The 17462-nt window shown below is 34.5% G+C and overlaps 1 protein-coding gene across 3 annotated transcripts in view; it reads right to left on the reverse strand.

Moving 5' to 3' along the window:
• The window catches only part of TRIM36 (tripartite motif containing 36), a 39371-nt gene that overhangs the window by 10184 nt on the left and 11725 nt on the right, over window positions 1-17462 (reverse strand). For all 3 annotated transcript variants that reach the window (XM_081299342.1, XM_081299343.1, XM_081299341.1), the window contains 5 exons: window positions 14947-15093; window positions 10268-10363; window positions 7240-7493; window positions 6875-6999; window positions 3684-3974 (listed from right to left, as the gene is read on the reverse strand). In XM_081299342.1, the coding sequence (XP_081155468.1) occupies window positions 3684-3974; window positions 6875-6999; window positions 7240-7493; window positions 10268-10363; window positions 14947-15093 (913 nt within the window). The remainder of the gene's footprint in view (window positions 1-3683; window positions 3975-6874; window positions 7000-7239; window positions 7494-10267; window positions 10364-14946; window positions 15094-17462) is intronic.

Here is a 17462-nt window from a genome sequence, read left to right on the forward strand (position 1 = left end):
GAATGGAACCACCATTTGACCCAGCTATTGCCCTTCTCGGTCTATTCCCTAAAGACCTAATAAGAGCATGCTACAGGGACACTGCTACATTGATGTTCATAGCAGCACAATTCACGATAGCAAGATTGTGGAACCAACCTAGATGCCCTTCAATAGATGAATGGATAAAAAAAAATGTGGCATTTATACACAATGGAGTATTACTCTGCATTAAAAAATGACAAAATCATAGAATTTGGAGAGAAATGGATGGCATTAGAGCAGATTATGCTAAGTGAAGCTAGCCAATCCTTAAAAAACAAATGCCAAATGACTGCTTTGATATAAGGGGAGTAACCAAGGACAGGGTAGGGACGAAGAGCTTGAGAAGAAGATTAACATTAAACAGGGATGAGAGGTGGGAGGGAAAGGGAGTGAGAAGGGAAATCACATGGAAATTGAAGGTGATCCTCAGGGTTTTACAAAATTACATATAAGAGGAAATGAGGGGTAAGAGAAGAATAATACAAGTGGAAGAAATGATTTACAGTAGAGGGGGTAGAGAGAGAAATGGGGAGGGGAGGGGAGGGGAGGGGGAATAGTAGAGAATAGGATAGACAGCAGAATACATCAGACACTAGAATGGCAATATGTAAATCAATGGAAGTGTAACTGATGTGATACAGCAATCTGTATACGGGGTAAAAATGGGAGTTCATAACCCACTTGAATCAAACTGTGAAATATGATATATTAAGAACTATGTAATGTTTTGAACGACCAACAATAAAAAAAAAGAATACAAAAATAATAAATGCTGGCAAGGCACACTTGTACATTTTCTGTGGGACTGCAGACTAAGTACCACCACTCTGGAAAGCAGTATAGAGATTCCTCAAAAAAACTGGAGATGGAATCACCACATGACCCAGCTATCCCCATTCCTTGGTATTTTCCCCAAAGATCGAAAATTGGCTAACTACAATACAGCCAACCCAATGTTTATAGCAGCAGAATTCACAATAGCTAAGTTATGGAATCAACCCAGTCAATAGATGAATGGATTAAGAAATTGGTACATATAATACAATGGAGTCTACTTGGCTATAAAAAAAGAATGAAATTATGACATTTGTTGATAAATGGATGGATAAGTGAAATTAGCCAACGTCAGAAACTCAAAGGTTTAATGTTTCTCTCATATGTGAAAGTTGCAGTAAAATAAAGGGAAGGGGGAAGAGAAGGACAGGATAACATAAAGAACCAATCAAATGTAAATTAATAGATGAACAAAAGGAATCTACTAGAAAGAGGAAGAAGAATGGGAGGGGGGAGGGAGGATGGGAAGGAAAAGCAGGAAAGAGAAGGGGGAGGATTGTGAACTGAAACTGATATCCATGCATGTATGAGTTTGTCAGGATGATCGCAACTACTATGTAATAGCTATAAAGCTCTAATTTTTAAAAATCTACTCATTTTCTTAAATATCTATTCCAAATTTTAAAATTTGGAAATTTTTTGCTATTTTAATAAGGCCTTTTCCTTACTGAATCAATATGGCAAACATAAGAAATGTAGTTTCTATTTAAAAAAAAAAGAAGAAAAAAGAAAAAAACTTTGGGTTCAGAGAGACCTAGGTTTGCAACCCTGCTCAAACATTTAGCTACATTTGACCTAAAATTTAATTTTCTGACCTACAGAATGGTGAAAATATAACTCTCATAATCTCATCAACTTAAATCTATTAAGCATAATACTGGATGATAACCAATGTAGAAACAACACAGATGTCCATCAAACAATGAATGGAGGGAAAATGTGGAGGACATATACTACAGAATACTATCAAGCCTTAAAAAGGAAGGAAATTCTGATACCTGCAATAACATGAATGAAACTCGAAATAACCCAGATGTGAACGGACAAATATTGCGCAGTTCCACTTATATGATGTACTGAAAACAGGCAAATTCAAAGATGGACAGTAAGAGATTACCAACTTCAGGAGGAGGGGCAACAGGGTGTTATCATTCAGTTTGGGATGACTTTCAGTTTGGGATGATATGAGGTGTGATAGTTGCACAATGTTGTGAATGTACTCTATGAACTGTACATTTAGAAAGATGACTGAAATGGTAAATTTTCTGTTATACCACAATATTTAAAAATGACTGCCAGCAAGCTGAAATCATTCCCCAAATACAGGCAAACCAGTCTTTCTGATAATGCCTAGTGTCCTAGCATAATTATTCCTGCTTCCTATCTACTACGCCCTCAGGTTTGCACAATAAATTTAAAGGGTCACCTTATTCATGTGGCTTCTTCTTGGAGGAAAAGACAATGACCCTTACCAATTCCTTTCCTCCTCCCCCACCCAACTACATCACTATGAATACACAACTATGTCCAAGATTCTTTTTCTTCTAGTTTTGGTTAAAACACTAGAAAAGAAAGAGGAAATAGCATAACCCTAAAATATTTACTTAATACTTGCAAATTCAGACTAAAACTATCAGATTTTATTAAAATTAATGGAAAAAAATTAAACCAATCCTATGTATATGTATTCTAATTTTTTTTAAAGTCACAAGATGCATGTATATTGCACTGCTATCCTCTCTATTTTGGTCAAAAAAAGGAAGGACTGAGTGTAAAAAATGTAAGTACATAAGCCACCAAATATGGGCAAGGGGCAATGAATTCTAAAAACCAAGTGAAGAATCTCTAAGGCAGAGACTTACAGAGCAAAATGTTTTCCTGCTAGCCAAACTCAGTGCAACTTCAGTAGTAAAATCTCTCGTCCATGGACACACTTTATGAACATCAACTAGCCTGTAAATCATTTTAATTCATGAAAATCTTTACTCTATAAGTAGTATCAGTGGATTTTAACTTGGAGTAGTGAGGAACAGTAGCTGGAGACAAGGAGCTTTGAGTATGGGGACAAAGCTATCCATGTGGTTCTAATATATGCCTCCCATCCCTATGTGCTGAGAATCACACTGAGTTAGAAAACCTAGGCAACTCTGAATTAGATTAAACTGAAATTCAGTTTCAGGATACTATACCAATAAATTTGAAAAATATGTACCTAGATCCTACATGGTAAAGCTCTTCATAAACTGACTCAAAAATAGAATTAGACTATTTTAAGATTTTAAAGTAGCATTGATGCTATTTTAACCTCAATTTAGCCCTGCTAACTCAAATGTCTTCCTTTCATGTTTTTCTCTGACTGACATCAGTCAAAATCTAATCCTGTTCTCAGCCTAACAAGGTGAAAAAGTGAAATTCAACTACTCAGTTCATTTCTAAATCCTAGCTGGGTATAGAATCTACTTGTCTGGAGTCCCTTTTTTTTTTTTTTTTTTTTTTTTTTGTTGTTGTTTGGTACTGGAGATTGAGCCCAGGATCTCTTAACTACTGAGCCACATCCCCAGCCCCTTTTAAATATTTTATTTAGAGATAGGGTTTCACTGAGTTGCTTAGGGTCTCACTAAATTGTGAACTCAACAATCCTCTTGCTTCAGCCTTCCAAGCCATTGGGATTAAAGGTGTGCACCACGAGGCCCAGCTTGTCTATAGTCTTTTAAAAGCAAAAGGTGGTTTCAATGTAGGTCTATCTAGGTAGAGACACTGACTAGTTGATACAATCAAGGTCTCATCCAAGTCTACCCTTTTAAAATTCTCAGTATTCCCAATACCTGGAGCTGGAGGAGTATGAAGAATCAGTTCTCTGCTACAGGGACTACAGATGGAACCCTTGTAAGCTCTCACTCTGAAAGCATAGTGACAGTTTTCCTCAAGATCAGAGACAACTTTACTTGTGCCACACACTTCTATCTCATTCCACGGCATCATTTCTTCATCTTTATTAATCTTCCGATACTCAAGAACATAGCTGTCAGCTTTGTCCTTTTCTGGATGGTGCCAATTTATCAAGGCATTGTTATAAACTTTGCTCTGGTCTTCATTGATTTCAGGCACATCTATGCCTGAAAGAATTATGAAATAGAAAACAATGTTAAAATACTGATATTTCCAAACCTGTATTTTTCTCCAGTAAAAGTGTTGCACTGGATAAGGACTTCTGTAACATCCAAGCATTTTTTTTTTCCTGTGCTACTGGAGGACTGAACCCAGGACCTTGCAAGCTCTCTACTGTCACTGAGTGGCATCTCCAGACGTTTTTATTTTTAATTTTTGAGAAAGGGTCTCAAGAATTTTCCCAGGCTGGTCTAAAATCTTCTGATCATCTTGCCTGTTTCCCAAATAGCTGGAATTACAGGTGTGTGCCACCAGCCCCAGCTTGTCTAAGAATTTTCTAAATTTTTAATACTATGTGTAAGAAAAAAAAAATATATATATATATATAAAAGAAGGTATGTGTATTTATAACTAAAATGAGAAAAATTTAAAAGACAAGAATTAAAACTGAATTACTGATTCAGTCATTTATTATCATTATTAATTCTGATAAACTAAATATTTTAACTATATGCCTTCCCTGTACTAAATAACAGCTCTGGACTTGACATTTTTCAATACATCCTCCCATGAACGATTATTCTAATATTTTGAAATCTAAGTGCTCACTATTTCAAACAAATTCTCAATGGACATTATGTAATTTCCTTTCATTTTCTCTTCTGTAGAACTGCAAAGCAATTTAATTTTTCTTAGTACAAATATGATACATACTAAGAGAACTAGAAAATAAAGAAAACAAAAAAATTTAGGAAATTCAAAGATAATCACAATTTTGTATAGTTTTTTATCCATACTTTTGCTCTAAAATATTCCATTGAATAGGTATATTAACATTTACTTCAGGAAACAGGTTTCTAATATTTCACTAAAAATTCAATGATTAAAATATTACAGTTAAATATTTGTGTATAAGTATAATTCTAAGACTAAATTTATAAACTTGGAAGATAAAAGAATATGCAATAAAAGTTACACATGCATGCACATATATACACTATATATACACACATACACACAACTTGTTAACAAGAGGAGGATATGAAATGAAAAACAGAGTTTCTTCTCTTTATCCCCCAGCTACATATAAGCAGCATATAAATATGTCTGTGAAAGGTGCATTTATACACCTGAACATTATACAGCCACAATTAGATATGGAATAATTATCTAAAATACATTCCAAGTTTAAAAAAGAAACAAGTTACAGAATAGCATAAATATCCATAGCCTTTCATTTCTTTTCTAGAAGCATAGCTTGTAAAAAATAAACGTGTACATAGGGAAAAATTAAGGGAACATGCATTAACAGGAAGCTGGGTGATTACTACTCATTCTCACCCATCCTTTAAGTGGGCCTTTGTTATACACTGGGGATAATCCAAGATTATCCACATGCAACCTCATCCTTTTAGTTAGTTTTTGGATCCATAGGAAAGGAAAGATCTTGAACTCATAAAAACAATTTAGGTATAGAGTTTGGAAGCAGGGAGTACAATGGATGAAGTAGAATCAGCATTTGAAATAATAAATATCGATTTGGAAAAATAAGATACTCATAATAAATGATATCAGATTCAGTATAGCCTTCAAAAAGAAAGGAGATCACGGTAATCCTGAAGTGTTTTTAACTTCTAACAATCAAATTTCCTTTGAATGTACAAATCCACAAATCTATACCTGCATAGCAAATAGACTAAAACTTTTTAAGGACTATGATCATTCACCATCACTAGAAGCTGAGGGACAGGAAAGAAACAAGATGTGGGAAGGAAAAAAAAAAAAAAAAAAGGAAGATCTTCCTGAGAAGGTAGCAAAACAAAAACTAAGCGAGTAATATGGGTTAAACTGTGTTCCTGCCAAATTCAAAGGCTAAAAGTCCTAACCCTCAGAATGGAGTACAGGTCTTAGAATGCGATTGCATTCAGAGATTGGGTCTTTAAAATTTTTTTGCGTTCGGAGATTAGGTCTTTAAAAAGGAAATTAAATTAAAATGTGGTCATTATACTGGGCCCTGGTGTCCCTTAAAAGGAAAAATTAGGACCCAGACCTGTACAGAGGGAGGACCAAGTGAAGACACAGAGAGAAGATGACCATCCATAAGCCAAGGAGAAACCAACCCTACCAACACCTTGGACTTAGACTTTTAGCCAAGTGCTGCTGTTTAAGCCACTCAATCTGTGGCCCTTTGTTATGGCAGACCCCGCAAAACAACACAGCAATATAAACACCTAAATGCCAGATTCCATTTCTAGGTTTCTGCCCTTGAGAAACTCACATATGTGTACCAAAAAAGCCTGACACATAGACATTCAACGCAGCATCACTTATAATAGAGTAAAAGTAGAAACAAATAGTCTCTCAGTAGGGAAATGATTTATTTACTTATTATTATAAACATATACAACTTTGAACCAGAAATTCCATGTGTTAATACATTAAACTTAATTTTTAAAAAAACAACTTAAAAATGGGATACTTAACATGATGTCATTTATGCAATATTTAAAACATATTAGCTAATAGAATATATATTTTATGCATTAAAACATAAATGGGATATAACTTCAGGATGTAATAATCCTGGGCAACTGAGATGCTGCTTTTTTAATGTCAAAATAAAGAAAATTATGGGGGGGGGGGGTTGTTGTTTTTGTAGTACTGAGGACTGAACCCAGGACTTGTACAAGATAGGCAAGCACTCTACCATTGAACTACACCCTGCCCTTTTTAAATTTCATCTTGATAAAAGGTCTTTCTGAGTTGCACAGGCTGGTCTTCAACTTGCAATCCTCCTGTCTCAGCCCTCCAAGTGACTGAGATTAGAGGCATACACTGGCAAGAACTGTGTTTTTCTTTACAGTGTAAATTCAGACTAAAATTACGTTTTGCCTTTGCTAAGACTTACCACTAGAGAAAAATGACAATTCTCCAAGAAGTTCTGTTTGTTTAGATGTGTTAACAACATAGTCTTCAAAAGATGTCTGAGCTGCGGGTCTAAAGCTCTTCAAAGATTCTGTAGCTTTATGTATTCTGCAGACAGATACATCTTATATAAATATGATTCTTTAAAAAGGCAAATCAGACTAAATATCTGCAATGTGATGAACAAAAGAAAACTTACACTTCACTCAACACTCATGCTAAGAATGAAGAAAGGCATTACTTCACATTAACACAGCATTTGAATCACTCTGGAGCTAAAGTGGAAATACACAGTGGCATTGAGTGACATTACTAAAGAGATTCTAAAGTACCAGAAAAAGAAAATACCTTAGGTGGAGCTGCTTCGCTGTCTGTACAAAGCAAGACTGATCGGTCTCCTTAAGCACTTCCTGAGCATAGCCCACAAGCCCATTGTTCTCTAGAAGTCCTTGATATTCTTCCACTTGAGTCTGAAATTTGTCCAATCTTAGTTTCTTAGATGCATCAATTGCTCTCAGAACAGATGATTTCCTCTCTTCTAGAATTTCAAACAGCTTTTCAAAATGTGTAATTGCTTCTTCTTTAGCCCTCTCTCCATTGCACTATTATAAAACAAACAAGCATTACTTACACCATTACTTCATCAGCAAAACCCAAATGTCTTCTCACAAAGTCCTACATAATCATATTTATCTGATGATGAAATTATCAAAATTCAACAGAACAAATCCAGATATTACAAAGAAAAAAATTTCTGAAATTTTCAAAACAACAGTTGGCATCAAATATACTTAGCAAAAAACAACTGACAAATTTTGTTTACACTTACTTTGTAATTTTATAATATTGTACTTCATTAGGCTTTTTCCCTCTGAAGTCCAGCAATAGACAATTTATTTGATTAAATAATACATAATTTTCAGTTACATATAAAGGAAGATATCTGAAGCAGAAATGAACTGATTTAACTAAATATGTTAATATGTAAGAAAACACTTCTAGAGTTTTGAATTCACTCAGAGATTTTTTTAACCCTTTCTATGCTACTCTAATTTTCTTAAAAGTTAAATCATAGCCACAAAACTAAAACGTAAGTCTCCCCTTCAAATTAATTTAAAAATAATTTAAATCCTGACAGTTATGTGACCTTATATAAATTATTTAACTTCTCTATGCATGAGTTTTTCTCTTTTGAAAACTGTGAGCCTGGCTGGGGTTACAGCTCAGTGATAAAGCATGTGCCTACCATGTACAAGACCCTGGGATCAATGCCCAGAGCCTCTCCCCTGCCCCATCAAAAGAAATTTTTTTTTGTTTTTTGTGAAGATTACAAAAGGCTAATTATTTACATAAAATGCATACTACAACGTAACACACTCTAAACATTCTTATCATTGTATACATAGTTTTATTTACTTTGTCATAAAATGATCCCATCTGTAGTATTTATTAAACATTTGTGAATTCAAAAGCTCAACAGAATTTTGAAAGTGAACAGCAGATCACTTATAATAATAGAACCAACCAAAAGAAGTCTATCAGAACATTCTTAAAAGCTAGTGATCTATGGTAACAGTGCACTGTGTGCTTTCAAGTGGCTTCTGGCCAACAATTATAATAGAACAAAATTTTTTCCAGATTTCCTCTGTTTCCTTAACCCCAGAAGTTACACTTACTAAAAAAGTGAAGGGGCAGAAAACAGTGACAGTTTGATAGAATTTCCATGACATATCACAACATTAAACTCAGAAATACAATTATACAAAGATTAAGACTTTTTTCCAGCCAAGTATAATTGTAGATACAAAGACAGTGCCAACATGATCACTGAGTAAAAGTCAAGAACAGAGACAAATTCTCTATTGCAGAAGATTCTTACTGATAAGCCAAAAATAGAAAAACATTCACCCATTTCCCCAGGATCTTAAGAAATCAGTACAACATGAACACCTGATGCTTAAGTTCCTCGATTTTCTATCTACTATAAACCCCAAAACAAATACTGGGTTTCCCTTTACTTTGACAAGAAGGGCAGCATGACTGAAAGAATCTACAAGGCAAAATGACCAAAGATAAAAAAACAAATTTCTGAGAAGTAACAGTCCCATACTAGCAGGGTATTTTTAATTGTAACTTGTTTTGTTTTGTTTTGTTTTTGCATCCAGGATTGAACTCAGGGTACTTGACCACTGAGCTATATCCCCATCACTATTTTCTTTTTCATTTAGAGACAGGGTCTCACTGAGTTGCTTAGTGCCTCACTTTTGCTGAGGCTGGCTTTGAACTTGAGATCCTCTTGTCTCAGCCTCCTGAGCCACTGGGATTACAGGTGTGCACCACCACACCCAGCAATTATAACTTTTAAAGTGATCAGGAGTAGTGGTTCTGAGCTTTGTTTAAAATAGAGAAGAGAAACAGGTATACATCAAAGTCAATTAAGAATATTCAGAATTTTAAAATAATCCAGTCCTACCCTCTTCAACTATATTTTAAATTCACTATAACTTTTTCTTATTTATTAATGAAACCTAATATAAAAACAGATTTACATAAAAGTATGAAGATAGATGAATCTTTACAAACACCACCATGCAACTAACATCACATCCATATTAAAGAACATCACTGGCATCCTAGAAGTTATCCTTGAAACCTCCACACACATTAATTCTCCCCTATCATTGATGACTACCCTAAATTTTAAACTTGTGGTCTGGTCTCACCATTGGGGTACTTTTTATAAATGTCATCATAGAGTATATACTCCTTTGCATCCGGCATCTTCCTTTCAATATTATAGATAGCTTGCTCTACACTGTTGTGTGTGGTTATGGATCCTTTGCTCATATTGCTATCTGTACTTCACTACTGAAACAGGTATTTGGGCAATCTTCACTTTCTGGCTATCACAAACTATGGAGGCACAAACACCAAAATACTATCTTTCCATAAACAAATGCAGAGCATGTACTCAGGAACACCTGCAATTTTAAACAAATGATCCTATCCATGCAATATAAAATATATAGCCATGCAATGTAGCATACTACATTTTCCAAAGGCTATCTGCAAGTTTATTAAAATACAGATAATTGTAAAAGCTATCATTTCCATTATTATCATTTTTTGATACCTTATTATGTGTCCCACAATCATTCTTTCCTCTGTTCCAATATCACTCACTCACTACCATAGCACTGATTATGCAACATTATAAATTATAATTACATTTGTTTTGCTAGTCCCAGAAAAGTGGGAATGAGATATAATACAACTTTGTGTTCCCAGTTCACATAACACTGTCAGGAATTCATGAACAAATAAATGAATGCCTAGATGAATAAATGAAAAATATGCAAACCAGTCTGTCACTTACCTCCGTCTCCTTCATTAACAAGTTTAGTTCAGAAATTTGACTCTTCACCTGACCCTCCTTACCAATAAGGTAATCAATATCCTTTGAAAGTTTTTCCTGTTGAAACATATTCATAACATAAATGTACAAAAACAAGCTTACCAAAGGCATTAGAATTTTTAAAAATTAAACAGTATTCATCCTCTCTGATGAACAGATGGTAAAATCAGTCATCTGGTGGTAATCCTTATGAACCCAGGGTAAATAGTTACTAGCCTTTAAGCAAAGAGGTCCAATGATATGGGGATGATTAAAATCAGGTTGGAAGCAAACATGGTGGCACACATCTCTAATCTCAACTGCTCAGTAGGCTGAGGCAGAAGGATCACAAGTTCAAGGCCAGCCTGGACAATGTAGCAGAACCTTGTCTCAAAATAAAAAGGGTTAGGATGTAGCATGTAGCTCAAAAGCAGAGTATCCCTAGTATCACCATCAAAAAAAAAAAAAAAAAAAAAATCAAGTTGGAAAAAATAAAAGTGATACTTAGTCAAAAATTCTAAACATAATTTTAAAAGTTCTAAATATACAAATAGTACATTTTTGTTGTTTCATTAGCAATCCCAGAACTCTTCCTCCTAAGGTCTCTAAGTAAATGGAAGGGTAGAAATTCAGTCTTGTTTTCCATCAGATTTTATACTTTACTCACACCCACCCATCCATAATGGAAAACGCAATAAATAACAATTCAAAGTAATCTTCCTAGCCTAACCCAGCCTACATATTCATTAAATAATTACACAATAATGAAAATACAGATTTATTTTTAAAATAGTCAATTCCCAAAGTTTACTGAATAATTGGTTATAAGGGAGTCTATCATTTTCCATAGAAATAACACCATAGATTTTGGTGTGTTCCCTAGTCTAGCCTAAAAAAGATACTATGCATTATATCTTAAAAAAAAAAAAAAGCCCTAAAAGCACCAGAGCATAAAAAGTTGGATAAAGTTTTCGAAGTCTGAAAAACAATAAGTACAACCAGGAAACATCTCACAAGCTGCTGGCCTGACAGGATTTGAGCAATTCAGTGTCTCAGTCACTGCTGATGATCTGAAATGGGAAGAGTAGGCAAGAAAGGAAGAGGGACAGATCACTTTTAGCAATTGAAGAAGTGAGTCTCCTACCCCAGCATCTTCCTCTTTTTTTTTTTTCCTTAGACCACATAACAAGGAAAGAGAATGTATGCAAAAATAAAAGTGACAAGTTCTGCAGGACCCATATCTGTATTTCAGAGGAATTAGACACCGTGAGTGTCCTTAATGGCTCACTGGAGAGGAGGAGGACCTGACCTGTTAAGCAAAGGAACAAGATTTCTGGCGATTAAAGACAGAACGAGACCAGAAATTATTGGATTTAAGAAAATACATAAATTCTTATGTTTTAACCCAGGATTTTACAGATGAGGAAACAAAAGCTCATAAAAGCACATCATACAATCAATAACTAAACTAGAAACCCCCTTACTGCATAGGACACCAGTCACTATTCCATGGGCTGAGGGGCATTTCTCCAGCACCAAGCTGCCAGTCAAATAGCAGTTCTTCTAATACTGTCCCTGTTGGGCCCAGGCTGGGACCAGAAGTACTAAGTACTGGTGGACAGTACTCATTTTTTTCTTCAACTTTAATGGCAAAGAGCTGAATTTGGTCATGTAAATCCAAGTGAGGCTAAGTTCTAAGACAGCCTAAATTACAAGAAGACTAAGATAAGTTAATTGGGCTAACAAATGTTGATTCTTCCAAAGATGTAAGGACCAGACAAGAATAGATGACAAAATTCAGAAACACAGTCTCAGAGCACCATCATTCACACCCACTGAGTTTTAAGGCTTAGAAAAAGTCTACAGCCAATTACATCCTTTCTCTGAGATAGCCTTACTCTTTTTTAATGCCCTCAGACCTAGGCAGACTGTATTAAACCAAGAATCAGTATGTTATATATCATTTATTCATAGGCCTCCAAACAAAGAATCGGACATTGACAACAAAAGTAAAATGTAAAATGGCAAGGCAGGAAGCTTACCCAATAGTGGAAGTAATTTTTAACAACTCCACATTCCAGTTCTCCAGGAACTGGTCAGAGACTAATTTCTCTAGGACTCACAATTTCTCAGAAGCTTTCCTCTGAACAGTGGTTCAAATCTGAGTCTCCTGAGCACGATTAAAGAACATAGAGGCTTAAGGCCCTTGAAGTGTACAGAGCTGGCCTCTGTAGTTGTGCCCCAGGTAAGGCTAACACTCCCAAAAGTTTGAGAGCCACTCTTTTCCTCTTTGAATCACGTCCTTAATGAAAGGTACTATAGAAACATTAGAGACAAGAAACAAAGAAGGAAGAGAGGAAGGGGAAGTCATTCAATACTCACAATGAATATCTTTATGTAGAAACGATACATAACTAGGATGGTCCCTGCTCTCAGCTCTACAATTTTAAAGATGATGGCTTTGCTCTACCTCTGAAAAGGTTCAAAACAAAATTGTAGGAAGAAAGAGTATACAATGATACATTTAGTCAAGTGCCAAAGCTATTTCAGAAAACAAGACAATACTATTCACCACAAATTTCACAAAAACAGTATAAATAAAATACCCTAAAACACAAATGCAGTATTATTTACTTCCTGATTCAATGAGGACTATTTGCAAGGATGTTTGCATTTTTTACTTTTCTAGGTCCTCTTTGTTAATAACTTCTCTAAAATCAAAACCAGAAGAGATGGTAGTACAGGAACAAGATTCTTAAATTCCTCCTTTAGAAATGAAAGGAAATAAATCAATGGGAAACAAAACTAGCAAAAATTCCTCAGGAAACATTCTTCTGTAAAATGTCCATTACCTATTGCAGATATAGCTATAGAGAGGGTAAAGTAAAGATGAGCCAACCAACTCTCTGTAATGAGAAAACTGAAATGAGCCTCTGTGTTCTTTAATTTCAAACTCTGCATGAAAAGTTTAGAAAATCCACTTCTGCCCAGAAAACAGAGGAGAAACACAGTTTGCTCTAACATAATAGCTTAAGTGTATGCTATTATTAAAGACTGATTCCAGGTAATAGAAAAAAATTTGAACAGCTTGTGTAAGGTTAAAACAAGAAACCGAAACCTTTAAAAAGGTGTTAAATTTAATTACAGATAGTAATATGTGGGGAAAGCTATGGAGGCAAAGTGACAAAAAATGGATTTACTCTACCACTTGAAACAACCTAACAAAATATAAAATAGCGCTCAATACACTGGACAAAAACAAAGAAAAACCTTTCCTTGAAAGATGGTCATGAAGACGAGCCCACCATTGCCCTAGCTTACTTTCTGGAGGTTTCTAAGGCCTAGTACAGAAGAGAACTCAAAAGGGGACCAGGGACTCCCATGAATGTAGATGGAGCTGGAAGTACAGGAAGCCCATGTCTGTAAGGCTTAATACTGAAGAAGAGATAGCTGTAAAGAAATGTACAAAACAGAGTATCTATCAACTCGTATATGAAGATATTACCAGGGGACAAGGAAAATATGACCCAAAGGATCAAAGAGGGAACAATTCCAGGAACTCACATAAGGCTGGGAGTAGTGCTTGTTCCCCACCAGCCAGACAAAATAGTTAAATTTAAAAACCTTCAAAATTATAGGCCATCAGAAAGGGTAATCTCTGTAACCATGTAAAATTAGCCTTAGAACGAAATGCCATTCTGTCCTGCCTAACAAGGTTTAACAGCAAGTTTCCAAGTAACTTAATCACATACCCAATAAGAATTCAAGAATATTTGAGGCTGGGAATGTAGCTCAGTGGTAAAGCACTTGACTAGCATGTTCTAGGCCACCCCCGGCATCCCCCCACCATACACAAACACACACACACACACACACACACACACACACACACATATGCAAGGACTATTTTAAGAATACATAAAGATCCAACACCAAGGTAAAATTTACAATACATGGCAGCCAATAAAAATTACTAGGTAATCAAAGGGAAATATGAAGAATAATGAGAAAAATCAATTAAAACAAACCTAGACATAACAAAGGTGAGAGAATTGGTAGACAAAAAGAATTAAAATAAGTATACCTGTTTTCTACAAGTTCAAAGACAACAGAGGGAATACTGAGTGTGATATAGGTATAAAATACAAAGTATAAAACTGTGTGTATATGCAATTAGATATAGACCAAAAAAATTATATACATAGTGTTAAAAACAGGTGATAAGGGGCTGAGGCTGTAGCTCAGTGGTAGACTGCTTGCCTCACAGGTGTGAGGCCCTGGGTTCGATCCACAGCACCACATAAAAAAATAATAATAATGATATTAAACAAAACAGGTGATAACTAAAATGAGTGGTAGTTTCATAGATGAATTAATTCCTCTTTAATATATTGTTTAATGGAAAAAAGAAATAAAAAAGGAGGATACATCACTGCTTGCTTTGTTACTAATCAAACTTTTCAAGTTTTTAAAAGGTTCATGTATAAAGTTAATAGCAAGTAATTCAATCAGTAGATTATTAAGTAATACTTTACATTGTTAACTCATTTCTGTAAAATGGCTCACTTTGCAAGCCATAATTTCATAAATAAAAACTTAAAGGCTTAAGGTAAAGTTACAAAGAATCAAAATTCAGTTCCAAAACAACAAACAAGTCCTACCTTTAAGGTTTTGTAGGCAGTGCTCATTGTGGTTACACGGTGGTTGGAATGATTACCACCCAACTTACAGAGATGACAAACTGGCCTCCTACATAATTCACAGTACATGTTTATTCTCTCCGTTTCATGTTCTGGGCACATTAAAATCTATTGTGAGTAGGAATAAAATATGATTAAGGGCACATTAAAATCTATAATTGAGTAGGAATAAAATATGATTAAGCATCTAGGTTTCAATAATCTAATGAAGTCCCAAAATATAAACATTTGTGTTATAAAATCAGTAAATATTCACTTAGTGAACAAAAATATTAATAAAAAATTTCTGTATTGAAATTACCATTTTTCAGTTTAAATATAGAGATTTTTTTTCTCTTAAATGTGGTGATAAGAAAATGAAAGTTTCACTCCTAGCAGAAAGATTAACCAAGCTTGAAAGGCCCTCCAACCACACAGACGAGGCAATTCTTGATGGATATTTCTATAAGACACCAGAACAACTTATGAGAATCTATAGCCTGACCACTCCTATAAAGAGTCTATTGCTCAGAGAATCTTGGAACACATTATGATGTAATCTTCCAGTGTGTTAGCTTTTATAAACCAATTACAATCACACTGACCAACTGTGTTTTTCAACACATTTCTACATTTTTATTTATTTTGTAATTTATCATTGTAGATACTTTTGAAATTTTATGTAAAATAATTGTTTTCATTTCAAACAAGGGGGTATTTTTAGTATGTAAATAAAATTAAAAAGTTGTTTATGGTTCCAACAGACTGGATTTTAGCAAACGAAAATTGGTCCGATAACTTATAAGTTAAATAAAAAAGTACAATATGGAAAACGTTAATACTGATATAGATTCAGGAGAAAAAACAGTAGAAAATATCTCAAAGCTTTTCAGAATATTCAAATTCCTACATTCTCAAAAATCATTACACATGAAGTAAAATGCAAAGTTTGGCTTTCTCCTGAAAGTTGGGACTGGGGTTGTGGCTCAGTGGTAGCTAGCATGTGTGGGGCATTGGATTCAATCCTCAGCACCACATATAAAATAAAGGTATTGTGTCCATTTATAACTAAAAATATAGGAAAAAAACCCTGAAAGTTAAATGCAAATATTCTATAGCACAAGGGATCCCCTTTTAGAATTATACTATATTAAATTATACACTTACTAAGGGAAAAAATACTTTTTTTCAATATAACCTTACTTATATTTCTCTGGTACTTATCAATCTTTCAGCATATTGGTAAATGTAGTTTATGCTCAAAACAATGAAATCCTTAACTCACAAAAACTCAAGCTAAATATAATTAATTTAATAATCATAGGTCCTTTTATGATAGAATAGATTAACTGATTTAATTAATTTTTTAAAAGAAATATTAAAACACCAGGTTGAACTCAAAAATCTTTAAAAATCAATGACCTTGAGTGTTTAAAATGAGATAAAGAACACAAAAAGCTATTTAATAAATCTATTGCCAAATGAGAAAGTTTGAGAAGAGTCATTCAAAATGTGGATTGTTATTGCTTTACTCTACCAGTCCTACACTATTTAAGAAACAGTTCAGGGGTTGGGGATGTGGCTCAAGTGGTAGTACGCTCGCCTGGCATGTGTGTGTGCGGCCCGAGTTCGATCCTCAGCATCACATACAAACAAAGATGTTGTGTCTGCCGAGAACTAAAAAATAAATATTAAAAAATTCTCTCTCTCTTTAAAAAAAGAAAAAGAAACAATTCATAGTTTCCATATAACTTTGGATATTTTCCCTTTTTTAACACAAATTGAAGGCCTTACACTTAAGAATGTAATTATACTTTCATATTCTTACAAGTTACTATGCTGTAAGAAGTTTTTTAAAACAATCAATTATAGCTGGATGTGGTGGCACACTCCTGTAATCCCAGCAGCTTAAAAAGCTGAGGCAAGAGGATCACATGTTCAAAGCCAGCCTCAGCAAAAGCAAGACACTAAGCAACTCAGTGAGACCATGTCTCTAAATAAAATACAAAATAGGGCTGGGGATATGGCTCAGTGGTAGAGTGTCCCTGAGTTCAATCCCAGGTATCCCCCCCCAAAAAAAAAATCAAATTAAAGGTTTTTTTAAATCTATATAAATCAGAAAATGAAGATATCCAAAAACCATTCTGCTTTTCAGTCATATAGTCACATAGCAGAACATATGATAAATCACAAGGTTCTTGTGAGCATTACTAAACAAATCATCCAGAATGTTTAAGAAATGAATATTCTACCTGAGATATTATAAACTTCAGAATATTGAGAATATCAAGCTGCAATTGCCCTTTACTCATAGTACAATTTAAGCTAACTAAAAATATCAGAAAAAAATGTGTTTCCAAACCGAATCTTATGGGCAATTTTGAGTTTATCACACTAAAGCATAAAAGCTTCCTAAAACTTTCCAATCAGAGAGATATCTTTCCCCTATTACTCAGAGTTATCAGTATGAAGATTCACTTATTGTACTGGATTACACT

The sequence above is a fragment of the Spermophilus citellus genome (genome assembly GCF_964194105.1).
Source record: "Spermophilus citellus genome assembly, chromosome: 1".
Classification (NCBI taxonomy): domain Eukaryota; kingdom Metazoa; phylum Chordata; class Mammalia; order Rodentia; family Sciuridae; genus Spermophilus; species Spermophilus citellus.